Source organism: Oryza glaberrima, chromosome 11 (assembly GCF_000147395.1).
Source record: "Oryza glaberrima chromosome 11, OglaRS2, whole genome shotgun sequence".
Taxonomy (NCBI): domain Eukaryota; kingdom Viridiplantae; phylum Streptophyta; class Magnoliopsida; order Poales; family Poaceae; genus Oryza; species Oryza glaberrima.
The window spans coordinates 1,450,161-1,464,518 of record NC_068336.1 but is presented as its reverse complement, the minus strand read 5'-3'; the positions used below and the strand labels follow the sequence as shown (position 1 = coordinate 1,464,518).

At 44.5% G+C, this 14,358-nt stretch overlaps 3 protein-coding genes across 3 annotated transcripts; 1 reads left to right on the top strand and 2 right to left on the bottom strand.

The window, feature by feature from the left end:
• Positions 1-2,713: 2,713 nt before the first annotated feature.
• Positions 2,714-5,341, top strand: LOC127754597 (putative receptor protein kinase ZmPK1). The gene has a single exon (XM_052280171.1). It carries the CDS (start codon positions 2,714-2,716, stop codon positions 5,198-5,200), a length of 2,487 nt encoding a protein of 828 aa, XP_052136131.1. The 3' UTR covers positions 5,201-5,341.
• A 2,061-nt stretch (positions 5,342-7,402) lies between these two features.
• LOC127754596 (uncharacterized) lies at positions 7,403-7,895 on the bottom strand. The gene is made up of 2 exons (XM_052280170.1): positions 7,568-7,895; positions 7,403-7,428 (listed from the first exon to the last, which is right to left on the bottom strand). The coding sequence occupies exons 1-2, from the start codon at positions 7,893-7,895 to the stop codon at positions 7,403-7,405; spliced, it is 354 nt and encodes a 117-aa protein (XP_052136130.1).
• Positions 7,896-10,047: 2,152 nt separating this feature from the next.
• On the bottom strand, positions 10,048-12,775 carry LOC127755077 (putative receptor protein kinase ZmPK1). Its single transcript, XM_052280713.1, has one exon. The coding sequence runs from the start codon at positions 12,773-12,775 to the stop codon at positions 10,238-10,240; it is 2,538 nt and encodes an 845-aa protein (XP_052136673.1). The 3' UTR covers positions 10,048-10,237.
• Positions 12,776-14,358: the final 1,583 nt, after the last annotated feature.

Here is a 14,358-nt window from a genome sequence, read left to right as displayed (position 1 = left end):
AAATTCTTCCCGGGTGCACACGAGTGAGGACAAAGTGTGTAGAAAAGACATGTTGTTGGTGTGTGAGGGCAGTATGCTCTTAAATTTGGTTATATTTTAGCTGAGTTTTATGGAGGATTTCTTTGTATATTTTAGCTGAGTTTTATGGAGGATTTCTTTGTATAATAATTCGATACCGATGTGGTGGCGGCACGCTGGTTGTGGACCACTCATTAGGATCGATAGTTCATCTTGAAGCCAGGTGATTAGGATAATTCAGCCTATATCCTATAAAAAATGCAGAGCTACATATAATATTTTCCTATAGTCAAGACCATCATATCGTTATGTTGTTTTACCGATTGCACTTCTAGAAGGGGTGATTATTTTGTTATTGCCTAGTATTTTTTTGGGTCTTACACAGTAACAATGGGAATCGGACATAGCCATGGGAGTCAAGTCACGATGGGAATCGGAACTATTTGAAATTTTGCCTCCCTATTGTTTGTTCTTTTTCCTATATATTGTTGTTCCTTTTTATGCTTTAGTTAGGAAAGGAAAACTAATGTACCATGACTGTTTCCGGCCAACATGAACACGTGCTTGTTTCATTTTTTGAATTGTAAAGGGTTCCAAATCAAAACTTCTATACATATTTGTATTAAATCTCAACCGTTATAATTTGGACCCACGTGTAGATTTTTTCCTTTTTCTCCGATTAATGTGAGAATTTTTAGCCTCCACAGCAAACGTGACGCCTTCTTTCAAGGCTGTTTTAATAATATAATAGATAGATAGATAGATATGCCACTTAATAGAGGTGGCTTTAACAGAATACTGCTCTATAGGATGTCCTTATAAAAATGCTACTTAATAGAGACTGTTTCTTAATAAAATGCTACTTTAGGCTGTTTTGAGACATTTTTATTTGTTTATATTTTTCCTAAACTACGCTCGCGAAATGACCGAAATACCCTTAGGATTGTTTAGATTTGGCGAGTGCGTCTCCTCTCTTTCTCGCGACTTCTTCTTGGCACGCAAGGGGCCGACGCCACCACTGCCGTCGCCCATCTACGCGCGGCCGAGAGGAGCTAGGGGCCGACGCCGCCCCATCTATGCGCCCTCGGCCGGCCGCGCTACCGTCGCCCGTCCACGCGCGGCTGACTTTCTCTCGGCTGCGCTAGGGGCCGCCGTCCCATCCGCCTTTTCCCTGCCCCGCTCCCCACTGCAGCGCCAAACGCCGGGAAGGAGTCATCACTGCCACCGGGGAAAGGACACGGGGGTATTTTTGTCATTTCGCGCGTCATTTGCAATTAAAAGCCTTAAAACAGTTTAAAGTGGAATTTCATTAAGAAAGAGTCTTTATTGAGTGGTATTTTTATAAGAACATCCTAAAGAGTGACATTCGTTAAAGCCACCTCTATTGAGTGGTATATTGTAAATTTCTCCCGGCACAGTTGAGCTCAACTCTGACCACTACCAGTAGTGGCCTCCTCCTCCCCTTTCTCCCCAACATCCCAAATCAAAGACTATACCGACAGGTCTTCGAGGATTTGATGTTGATCAACCAAGGAATCTGACAAAGAGTGTGACAACCCAATGAGTAAGGGGGTTGTATCAGATAGTTCAGAAGTTGTATCAAATCCAATAGAGATCAGACATTGTATCAAATCCACCCTATAGAGAATAGGTTGTGTGGCTATTGTTTGAATGTTATTACTCATAGCCATTTCGCAGTTATCTAATTATTTTTAGATAACTGAGATTCTTGAGGTGGCTAGCATTACAATATTGTTGATTAACTCCATCAATTTTTCATTATGTCTGTGTTTGTCCTGACTGATGATGCATTGACTCGCTGAAAATCTGTGAGGTGTCCCAATCCTGAAACTACATGGAACTTCTCCATTGGCTGACGGCTGATTAATGCTTCTCCGCAAAGCACCTCAGCCTTATCATACAGTAGAATATAGAACATTTGTTTACAAAGTCAACGGTACAGATCATCAAACCAAGTGTTGACTAAAATATCATCCAACATTAACTGACAGTCAAAACCTTTCCTGTCTGCTCAGCTCATCCTGCATTTGATGCTGCACAGCTGCTGGTATGATACTAACATTGCTGCTATTAACCAATCGTAGTCCCAATTACTGCTGTGAACCGAACTAAAAAGCTACTACTATCTTCTCACCCAGCTTTCTTTAAGCAGAAGTTTAGAATTTCAGAGTTCAGATGCACACAAACTCCATTGGACGCAACGTGCATGTACACCTCGTTATGCATATACTCGCTCCGTTTTAAAATGTTTGACGCTGTTGACTTTTTAGCACATGTTTAACCATTCGTCTTATTCAAGAAATTTAAGTAATTATTAATTCTTTTTCTATCATTTGATTCATTGTTAAATATATTTTTATGTAGGCATATAATTTTACATATTTCACAAAGGTTTTTGAATAAGACGAACGGTTAAATATGTGCTAAAAAGTCAACGGTGTCAAACATTTCGAAACGGGGGAGTACAATACTCAGATCTAAGTCAAATCGCTTTCACTAACACTAGTTTATTACCATATTACTATCTTAATTAGTGGTAGTCACTGGTGCCCAGGCGACGGAACGCACAAAACTCTTGACTTGTGTGACAAAAAAATTAACCGTAATCACTATACAGTCCAAATCAACATCCTAATCTCAGTCCTGTCAGAATCAACATCCTGATTGATATGCCATGATGAGCTCTCGCCTTGCAACCTTCGCGTTGCTTGTGATCATCACGCTAAGCTCGTCGTCGCGTCCATGTCCACGGCGCGTCGACGCGGCGCGTGAGTGGCTCGCCCGGGGCGCCTCGATCGCCGTCGAGGACCACGCCACCGACGTCCTCCGCTCGCCGGACGGCACGTTCGCCGCCGGCTTCTACGACGCGTCGCCCACCGTCTTCACCTTCTCCGTCTGGTTCGCGCGCGCCGCCGACCGCGCCGTCGTCTGGACCGCGGCGCGGGCGCGCCCCGTGCACAGCAAGGGCGCGCGCGTCACGCTCGACGCGCGCCACGGCGCGCTCGTCCTCACCGACTACGGCGGCGAGGTGGTCTGGAACTCCTCCACCCCCGCCGCCGGTGGCAGCGGCGGCGCCCGCGTCCGGCTCCACGACTCCGGCAACCTGGTGGTCGAGGACGCCGGCGGCAAGACGCTGTGGCAGAGCTTCGACTTCCCCACCGACACGCTGCTCCCGACGCAGCGGCTGACGGCGGCGACGCGGCTGGTGTCGCGCGACCGGCTGCTCTCCGCCGGCTACTACAGCCTCGGGTTCAGCGACTACGCCATGCTCTCCCTCTTCTACGACAACGGCAACTTCTCCAGCATCTACTGGCCCAACCCCTACTTCAGCTACTGGCAGAACAACCGCAAGATCTACAACTTCTCCCGCGAGGCCGCCATGGACGCGCTCGGGCAGTTCCTCTCCAGCGACGGCACCACCTTCGAGGCCGCCGACCTCGGCGCCGCCGGCGTCAGGAGGCGGCTGACGCTGGACACGGACGGCAACCTCAGGGCGTACAGCCTGGACGGCGCGACGGGAGCGTGGTCGGTGTCGTGGATGGCGTTCGGCAACCCGTGCAACATCCACGGCGTGTGCGGCGCCAACGCCGTGTGCCTCTACTCGCCGGCGCCGGTGTGCGTCTGCGCACCGGGGCACGAGCGCGTCGACGCGAGCGACTGGAGCAGGGGGTGCCGGCCGACGTTCCGGCTCGAGTGCGGCCGGCCGGCGAAGCTGGTGGCGCTGCCGCACAGCGACTTCTGGGGCTACGACCTCAACGACGGCGAGGTCATGCCGCTCGGCGACTGCGCCAACAAGTGCCTCGACAACTGCGCGTGCGTGGTGTTCCAGTACAAGGAGCACATGGAGTGCTACCTCAAGAGCGTCCTCTTCAACGGCAAGACGTTCCCCGGCTTGCCGGGCACGGTGTACATCAAGGTCCCCGCCGACTTCGACGTGCCGGAGTTTCAAGTCCACCAATGGCAGCGCGGCGGCGATGGCGGCGGCGGTGGCCTCGCCATCCAGGAAGACATCGCCGGCTGCGCCGCCACCGCCGCGGACAGCAACAGAAAGGTTCTCCTCAACGTCTCTTCTTCATTGTCATCTCACGACGCCGGTAAGCCGGTGTGGCCATACCTTTACGGATTCTTGTCGGCGTTGCTCGTCGTCGAGGCCATCGTCATCGGGTTCGGCTGCTGGCTCTTCTCAAGCAAAGGATTGTTCCGGCATTCACGGGTGTACGCCATTGATCAAGAAGGCTACAAGCTGATCACGAGCCATTTCCAGAGGTTCACCTACGTTGACATCAAGAAAGCCACGGCGAACTTCACCGGCGTGATCGGCCGCGGCGGCTCCGGCGTGGTGTACAAGGGCGTGCTCGACGACGAGAGGGTGGTGGCCGTGAAGGTGCTCAAGAACGTGAGCCGGCAGAGTGAGGAGGAGTTCCAAGCAGAGCTGAGTGTGATTGGAAGGATCTATCACATGAACCTTGTCAGAATGTGGGGTTGCTGCTCTCAAGCCAAGCACAGGATTCTGGTCTCTGAATACATAGAGAATGGATCACTTGCGCAAAGATTGTTTGATCATGGATTTGATGATGATGTGCTTGATTGGAATCAAAGGTTCAAGATTGCTCTGGGTGTGGCTAAAGGGTTGGCTTACCTTCACAGTGAGTGCTCAGAATGGATTGTTCATTGTGACATGAAGCCTGAGAACATTTTGTTGGATAAGGATTTGGAGCCCAAGATTACGGATTTTGGGTTGTCTAAGTTGTTAAACAGAGATGGTTCAGATGCAATTTTAACAAGGATTAGAGGGACAAGAGGGTACATGGCTCCAGAGTGGGTTACTAACTTACCAGTTACAGAGAAGGTTGATGTGTATAGTTATGGAGTGATACTCCTTGAGCTAGTGAAGGGGATTAGGATTTCGGAATGGGTGATCCATGGGATCAAGGTATGTGAGATGGATATTAGGATGGTTGTCAGGGCGACACGTCAGATGATGGGATCCAATGAAGAAAGATCTATTGAGGATCTTGTGGACTATCGATTGAATGGCGATTTCAACCATGTACAAGTGAAGCTGATGCTTGAGATTGCCGTTTCATGCTTGGAGGAAGATAGGAGCAAGCGGCCAAACATGAACTCAGTTGTGCAAGCACTCATCTCGGTTGAAGGTTAAAGCTATGTGTCATCTAGTGCATTGTTAATATGTATGTGTTAATTAATTGTTATGTGATAAGTAGTTTTAATCTTAGATCCCTTGCAAGAAGTATTAGAGATTGATAATGGCTATTTGTATTCTATGACAAGTTTAGTTTCCATAAACTAACTCGTATTTTTAGATAACGATATTTCATGAACTTAGATTTATTTAATTTAAGGGATTTGCTAAGTATTTGATTAAAATATTTTGCAAAAATAATTATTTTTCCTTAGTATTTATCCTAGCTTCTCAGGGAGCATGTGGTAGGGTAAGGTAAGGGCGGGAGTGGGGGTGTGGGGTGGTGGGATTTTCTTTGGCTCAAGAGATGACTAGTACATGGCTAGGCAATGTAGTGAGAAAGGGATGACATGGCGTCACCAAAGCTATGGGCAAGGAAACTGGTAGGGCAATAAACTCGATGCTTGGGCGGTGTCAAATTCGATAGTGTGACTAGAGAGGAGATGAGAGATTGGAGAAGGGGGAGAAGAGCTTGACTGAGAGAACGGATGTGGTGTGGATACTAGGAGAGATCGATTAGGCAATAATTGCAAAATAAGGAGAACATTGATGAATGGTATAGAGAGATAAAGAGTGATAATGGTCAATGATAGTTCCAAATGGGAGGGTGTAGAGTTTTGAGGATTAGGACTAATGAAATATATTTGTGTAATCAAAGAACCTTTTGTTTTCTAAATGATTGATTAAATCCAACAATCTCCATGTCTGGGATGCATCTATTATTTAATCCAGACACGAGTGTGATCCAATCTACGTAGCCAAACATTTGAGTGTACAGATCGACTAGTAATTATCTATTGTTTTTATCGATTATTACTATATTTTCTTTATGTTTTTAGTGGCCTAACATTAAGACCAAAGTTTGAAACAGATTATTAATTGAGAGTATTGTTAATACATATTATCTACTTGATTGTAGGAAAAAGTTAAATATTTTGATAAATAATTTTTTTAAAAAAAAAACTTAAAACAAATTGATCTGAGGAATAAAAGTTTTCGAGAAAATGTATTTTTTAAAGTGTGAAGCAAATAATCTGAAAAGCATATACATTCACTGATACATACGTGTTCGATGCGGACACACGCATCCGATCGAGCATGAACGTGAACACTTGTGTTCACAGCGAGTGTTCAGAATGGATTGTTCATTGAGACAGGAAGCCTGAAAACATATTGTTGGATAAGGATTTGGAGCCTAAGATTACCGATTTTGAGTTGTCCAAGTTGCTGAACAGAGATGGTTCATATGCGATTTTGACACGGATCAGGGGGACAAGAGGGTACATGGCTCCAGAGTAGGTTACTAACTTAACGGTTACAAAGAAGATTAATGTGTATAGTTATGGAGTGATACTCCTTCTGTTAGTAAAGGTGATTAGGATTTCAGATGGGTGATCTATGGGACCAAGAATTGTGAGATGGATACTAGGATGGTTGTTAGGGCGGCATGTGAGAAGTTGGAACCCAATGAACGAAGGTCTATTGAGGATCTTGTGGACCATCGATTAAATGGTGATTCCAGCCGTTGGATCCCATCGCCATCGCCGGTGCATCTCATCTCTTTTCTTCCCCTCCCTTTCGCTGGAGCCCAAGCTCTTTTGTGCGTGTAGATAGGTGGCCCTGACATGTAGGGCCCACTACTTTTTTACAAGTGGCAAGCTACTAAACCAAAACCAGCCTACAAACCACCAAGGGTGTAATGTATCCACCATTGATAGTTAGAGGGTGTTAAATTCCTCATTTTTGAAGTTCGAGGGTATATTTTAGACAAAGTGATGCGTTGAAGGGGGTAAAATAGGCTTATCCCAAATGGAAATCACATTGATGTTTTGATGACATCCTTAGGCCCAAGTGTCTTCCATAGATTGGATGTTACTTTCTGATTTATACATGTCTACTATGTTATGGAGGAACATTTACATATTTAAAAACAAAAGGGTAATATTTGTTCTGTTGTAACTATTTTTAGTTTATTTGTACGTGCAATATGCTCTCAACTTTTCATCACTAAAAAAAGGAGTTAAGAGATATTGTGAACAGAAACAAAAGCTACCATCTCTCCTCTATTACTTGCACCATGAAATTTACAAGACATATTATGCAGCTGCCAAATTTCTAATTGTTTATTTTTCCATTGACCAGGGTAACTGCTTGACTAGGTTACGGAAGCAGGGGAACACGGTAACCTGCAAAAAGAAAAAAAAAGAGAAACATAAGTCTGTTATTCATTGCATAACAGGGAGAACTTTATCATAAGGTTAAATTAAAACAGATATAACTGTATGTAGCCAGCTAAGTTAGTAGGAGTATGAATTAATAACTAACCTGCGCAGTTAGTCCCTGCGTGTAACGGATTGCCACATTCTTTTGCAACGTTAACCCACTTTGACAAAGCAATTTTAGCCTTGTCCGCTGCTGTAAATGTGCGACAGATGCAGCTGACATCTGCACTCTCCACTGTTTGGCAGCAATGTGAATGTCTTTTTGGGAATTGGTCACCCAAATGTCTTTCAATATTGTGATAGCATCCATCCTTATTCATCACAATATTTTTCTCGTTCTCACAGCCTTCAGCTTGTAAATGGCTTGGAGAAGAAGAGATGGCTAAAAAGGCAAGGACGCAAAACACTCCTATAACTTTAGCACTAATCATCTTCTTGTAGTGGATGCTAATATTTTTGTGTTTGTTGATCAATATGTGTGCAACATATGCAGCACAAAATATATAGTGGTCATGCGAAGTCCTGTGGAGTCACTTCATACTATTCACTTGTTTTTGAATATATACTATAAAAGATATCTAATGGCTAATGCTTGAACTTATAATATCTCCAACATATCTTAACATAACTTATAATGTGCATTTATTTATTCTTTTTTAAGAACCGGAAGATATGTTCATTTATTAAAACTATTGATTGATTGCTTGGATATGTTCTCATTTAATATAAATATGATATGCTAGTTGGATTATTCTCATTTATTGAATCTGCTACTACACAGTAATTTATACTCATTTATTATAGAGTAAATTTCACAAAACTATATATACTTTCACCAAATAATCGCAAAACTTAAATCATAAAACTATATATTTAATACTAAATTTATCACAAAACTAAAGGCTTAAGACTAAGTATGGCAAAACTATAAATTTAATAAGAAAATTATCACAAAACTACATATATGGGGTTCAAATCCTTAGCACTGATGTTATGTTTGAGTTATCAACGTCCAAGTTTTATAATTAAATTGACGTTAAACATATGGATTCGTGATAATTTTATTATTAAACATATGGATTTGTGATAATTTTATTATTAAATATGTAGTTTTGCAATACTTAACCTTAAACCTATAGTTTTGTGATAAATTTATTGCTAAATCTGTAGTTTTGTGATATATCATCTTAAATATGTAGTTTTGTGATAATTTAATCAAAGTATATATAGTTCCGTAAAATTTACTCTTTATTATATTAATCTCTCTAAACACCATAGGATTGCTGAAAAGGTAGCACGCCACCTCATTGTTTTTTTTGGGAAAAACGCCCTACATTTCTGGTTAATTGTGTTTCGGTTTCAGTTACCAAGATCCGTTTGATCTCGTGCTAGGATCGATCTAGCCATCCGCGTGGCCCCACGCGGCTGCTCTTTCGGAGCCATAGGATCAGTGAAGCAAAACTAGACGGTCCAGATCTCTCGAGTATAGCAAACACAAAAACCCTAGACGCACTCGACCCAGCCGTCCTCGACGCCGCCTCGCACTCCTCGCGTTTCCTCTCGAAAGAGGCGAAGACGGCCGCGGAAGCGCCGACGCCTCTCCTACTTGTCTGTGTCGCCTCCACCGCTGCCATCCCTTTTCCTCCCCATTGCTCCAACCCCTATTTCTATCGGACCCCTCTCATATAGCCTTCGCCTCCTCCAGAATCTACAACACGGTGTGCCGCTGATCTGATTTTCCCCTCCCTCCTCACTAGTAACTACCAATAGACCATTAGAACTCATGATCCTAGTAAGTAGCATGTAGGGCTAACGATGTCCCACCTGACACACCGAACCAAGCTGTGGATTATTTGTGATTAATTAAATATTAGCTAATTAAAATTTAAATGGATTAGTATGATTTTTTTAAAACAATATTCCTATATACTTTTTTAATAAAACACATCATCTAGCAATTTGGGAAGTGCACGCATGAAAAAAGAGAGTGTAGAAGTTGGGAAAGTAGGGGGATTAAAATATTCCTAGACTGAGTTCTTTCTTGGTGTTGGGAACTCATCCCTCGCGCATGAAAAATAAAGTGACTTATTAGCGCATGATTAATTAAGTATTAACTATTTTTTTTAAAAAATATTAATATGATTTTTAAAACAACTTTCATATATAATTTTTTTTTAAAAAAATACACTATTTAGAAGTTTAAAAAGCATGTACGTGGAAAACGAGAAAGTTGAGTTTAGAACTTAAGCGAACTCAACCCTAGTGATGTTGTGAAGTCTCTATTAAAAAAAAATAGAATGATCCAAAGTAAGTTGTCTTGACTACTGTGTGGACAATAGGTTGCATGGTGATTTTAATATTACCAAGCAATTTACAATATTGAAAGTGGTTATCTTGTGGTTGTGGCTAGAGGGAGATCCAAAAGAAATGCTATAAAAGTATAGATTGTTGCATGATATGAAAATAAGGATTTCAATCCGTAAGCCCCTCTCTATTTATGATGGGAAAATAATTTGTGAAAAGTTGGCTTAGATATTCATCTAACTTAGAAATACTCAGTTGCATTTTTTTTTAGTTTTAATCATTTGCTAGCATAATTTCAGTACTATACTGATGTTTATCAAGTTGTCCTTAAGAACCTGCACTCTCTTACAATCTTCCAACTAATAAAGTAGAGTGCTAATGAATTTGCATAATTTTTACAGAAAGGGTGAAATAGATAAAGAGTGAACTTCATATTAAATCTCAAATACTTGTGTTAGAACCATCAGAATTAGGTGAAGGCATGAGCTTCATCTTCAGCGGAAATGAGCATTTGTACTATGTACTTCATGGTTGGCCTTTTGTTTTTATCTTCTTCCAAGCATGAAACGGCCAATTGCATTAGTAGCCTAGCCTGCAAATGATTAAATTCACCATGCAACCGATCATCCATCAAATCCGCAACCCAGGATTCCATGTTGCTCTCAAGTTTGCTGACAACCATCTTAACCACACTTCTCACGTCGGCTTCTAGTCCCTCTTTCCCATCCAACACCCAGTCTGAAATCCTCATCCCTTTCACCAGTTCAAGAAGCACCACTCCGTAACTGTACACATCAACTTTCTCTGTGATTGGAAGGCTAGAAACCCACTCAGGAGCCATATATCCTCTTGTCCCCCGAATCCGTGACATGTCAGGACCAGACCCGTCTCTATTCAACAACTTGGACAAGCCAAAGTCAGTGATCTTAGGCTCCATATCTTCATCTAATAGTATGTTCTCCGGCTTCATGTCGCAATGGATGATCCACTCAAGGCACTCATTGTGAAGATATGCTAGCCCCTTGGCAACACCTAGAGCAATGTTGAACCTTTGCTTCCATCCAAGAAACATACCGGAATTCCTCCCTTGAAATAGTACTTTGGCCAATGATCCATTCTCAATGTATTCATAGACTAAAATCCTATGTATTCCTTCTAAGCAAAAACCCCACATTCTAACAAGATTCATATGATAAATTCTACCAATAACACTCAACTCAGCCTGGAACACATCCTCACTCTGCTTCACATCTTGTAGCACCTTGACGGCCACCGTCCTCTCATCATCTAGAACTCCTTTGTACACAACACCTGACCCACCACGGCCGATCTCACTCTGAAACTTTCTAGTTCCCTTCTGTAGCTCTGCGTAGCTATATGTGCGAAAATGGTTGGTAACCATCCTGTACCCTTCATCTAGTGCTGAAACCTGACATGGCTTAAAAACTCCCTTGTTGGAAAAGAGCCAGCAACCGAATGCTATCACAAACACTTCAATGACAAAAAATGCAGTCAGAAATCCGTAGAAGTAGAACCATATCGACTTGCCCTGATTACTTTTGCTCGATGACGCATTCGAGACATTGAGCAAGAACTCCGGTGAGCTCATGCCACCGCATCCGACGATGTCTTCCTGAATGGCGGCAATGCCGTGACCATCGCTGTCTGCTTGCCATTGGTGGATGTGTATTTCTAGCATGTCAAGATCAGCCGGGACCTTGAGATAGGCCGTCCCAGGCAGGCCGGGGAACGTTCTGCCATTGAACATGAGGCTTTTTGGGTAGCACTCACCTTTGCCCTGCTTGTACTGGAAAACCACGCACGACGGCTCGCTCATGCACCGTGTCGAGCACTCGTCCAGCGACAGGTTCTCGCTGCTGTTGATGTCGAAGCCCCAGAAGTCGGTGTGCGGCAGCGGCACCATCTTCATCGCCCGCGGCCGGCCGCCGTCGTCACTGGAGTTGAACGTCGGCCGGCAGCCTCTGCTCCAGTCGCTCGGTTCGGCGCGCGCGTACCCTGGCGCGCAGACGCACACCGGCGCCGGCGAGTAGAGGCACACGGCGTTGGCGCCGCACACGCCGTGGATGATGCACGGGTTGCTGAACGCCATCCACGACACCGACCATGTCCCGGTGACCTCGTCAAGGCTGTACAGCCTGAGGTTACCATCTGTGTCCAGCGTCAGCCTCCTCCTAACGGCGACATTCTTGGCCAGATCGGAGGCGTCGAAGGTGGCGTTGTCGCTGGACGAGAAATGGCCAGAGGCGTCGAAGAAAGCTTCCCGGGTGAAGTTGTAGATCTTGCGACTGTTCTGCCAGTAGCTGTAGTAGGGGTTGGGCCAGTAGATGCTGGACATCTCATGGTTGTCGTACACCAGCGACAGCATGGCGTAGTCGCTGAAGCGGAAGCTGTAGAAGCCCGCGGCGAGGAGCTTGTCTGACGAGACCATCGCCTCGCCGGCGGCGATGCGCTGCGTAGGCAGTAGTGTGTCGGTGGGGTGGTCGAAGCTCTGCCATAGGACGTTCCCGCTCGCGTCCTCGACGGCGAGGTTGCCGGAATCGTGCAGCCGAGCGCGCGCAGCTGTGGCGGTGGCGGTGGCGTTGGCGCTGACGGTGGAGTTCCAGACCACCTCGCCGTCGTAATCGGTGAGGACGAGCGCGCGGCGGCGGCCGTTGAGTTTGAGACGGGAGCGCTTGCTGTGGACGGGGCGGCCGCGGTTGGCGGACCAGACGACGGCGCGGTCGGCGGCGCGCGCGAACCAGACGGAGAAGGTGAAGACGGTGGGCGAGACGACGTAGAAGCCGCAGCCGAAGGTGCCGTCCGGGGAGAGCAGGACGTCGGTGGCGTGGTCCTCGACGGCGATGGAGGCGCCCCGGAGTAGACTGTCGCGCGCCGCCGCTGCGCACGGAAATGGACGCGAGAGCGAGACTACGAAGACGGCGACGACGAGGAGTAGCAGCGCTTTGGTGGTGGCTGCGCGAAGGGCACCGCTACAGCTAGTGCTCATGGCCGTGCCGGTGATGGTAGGTGGCGAGGAAGCCATACTTACTCACTGTTGAGCTAATTAGACAGATTAACTACTCCTAATTAAGAAATGCTTGATCTGACAGACAAACCTCGAAAATTAAGAAGCTAAGTTTGACTCGCACTGGCCGACAACGACCTTCTTTTCCTGAGGCAACGGATCGATCGAATCCAGCGAGTGGTTTTGGAAGTTTGTAGGGGAGATGTATGTACACAGACGTGCAAAGAGGAACAAACATCATATAACTTTCTCATCCATTTGTCGATTCCACATGGCTTCATCTCTTCTCATTTTCCCACAGGACTTGTTTGTTAGATCTCTAACTTCTAAAATTTAGCTTTAAGAGTTGGATCTGAAATAGAGTTGTGAAGCTGTCTAAACCCAACTTCAACTCTCTAGTTCATTTTGTGAGAAAGCTCTACCAGCTCTATTCTCATTTTAGGTGGAGCTGAAATTGTTTGGCTGAGCTCCAACTCCCATTTCTTGACGACTCTCGTTGCATTTTTTACTATTTGTCTAAGATTTTAGTATGTCAGCTGGTACTGACAATACACATAATACAGTCCAACAAATGCGTGTGTAAATGCAGATAACTGTGGTCGCTTGATTTGATCGTAAAAGAGAACATTAACTTCAATCTAGAGAAAACATGGGCACCTTGCACTCGTCGGTTATCAGTCAGTCCTGATAAAACTGCAAATTCTATCTCTTTACATAAATTATCAACTTGCACATGGACTATACGATTCTTACCATTGATGTCTATTTTTGTCAGTTACAACCTAGTAATCTTGACTAATCGTTACAAAGAGAGACTTCTTCATGTCAAACAGACAATGACATCCAACGTATTTCCTGAACCTGAACGCACAATTTCTATCCTACATCACCATATTTATAGATAATTCATTAGGTACTTATTATATTTGTCCGTCAGAGGAGGTTACATACTATTATTATCATCATCGTTATCAAAGAGATTGCAATCTTCAGCGTTATCCATAAAAGATTTTCATCAGAATCAGCTTGAGATCATTCATGCGCTGGTTCTTGAATATTTCAACGCACGATGCCCGAAAACGTTTTTAGGTCCAACGCCTTGTTGGACTACACTTACACTGTAACACACAACTCAATTCATTGGACTACACATACACTACAACACATTGTGTTTTTTTTTTTGCCCTCGCTTCTCAAAAAAAAAAAAATCATAGCCAATGTTACTTGTCACTACTCATCCTCTCATCTAATTTCCGAGATGGGACTAAGGGTATGTTATGGAGTCAGAATCAGAAACTCCCCCTAACAGTTCAACTTTTGATTCAGATTCTGAGAAGTTATAGTTGTAGAATCTACAGAGTTCTCAGCTTTTCTGTAGAATCCAGAAAATAAACTAAAAGCCAAAAGATGGAAAACCCAGCTTTTCTAGATTCTCAGAAACTAGCTACCTAACAGTTGTTTCTCAGAATCTTAATCTCCCCCAAACAGGCCCTAAGGTTATGTTCGAACTAGATTTTAGGGTTTAGCTTATTGCGTCATGCGAAATGGGACGAAGTCATTAACAC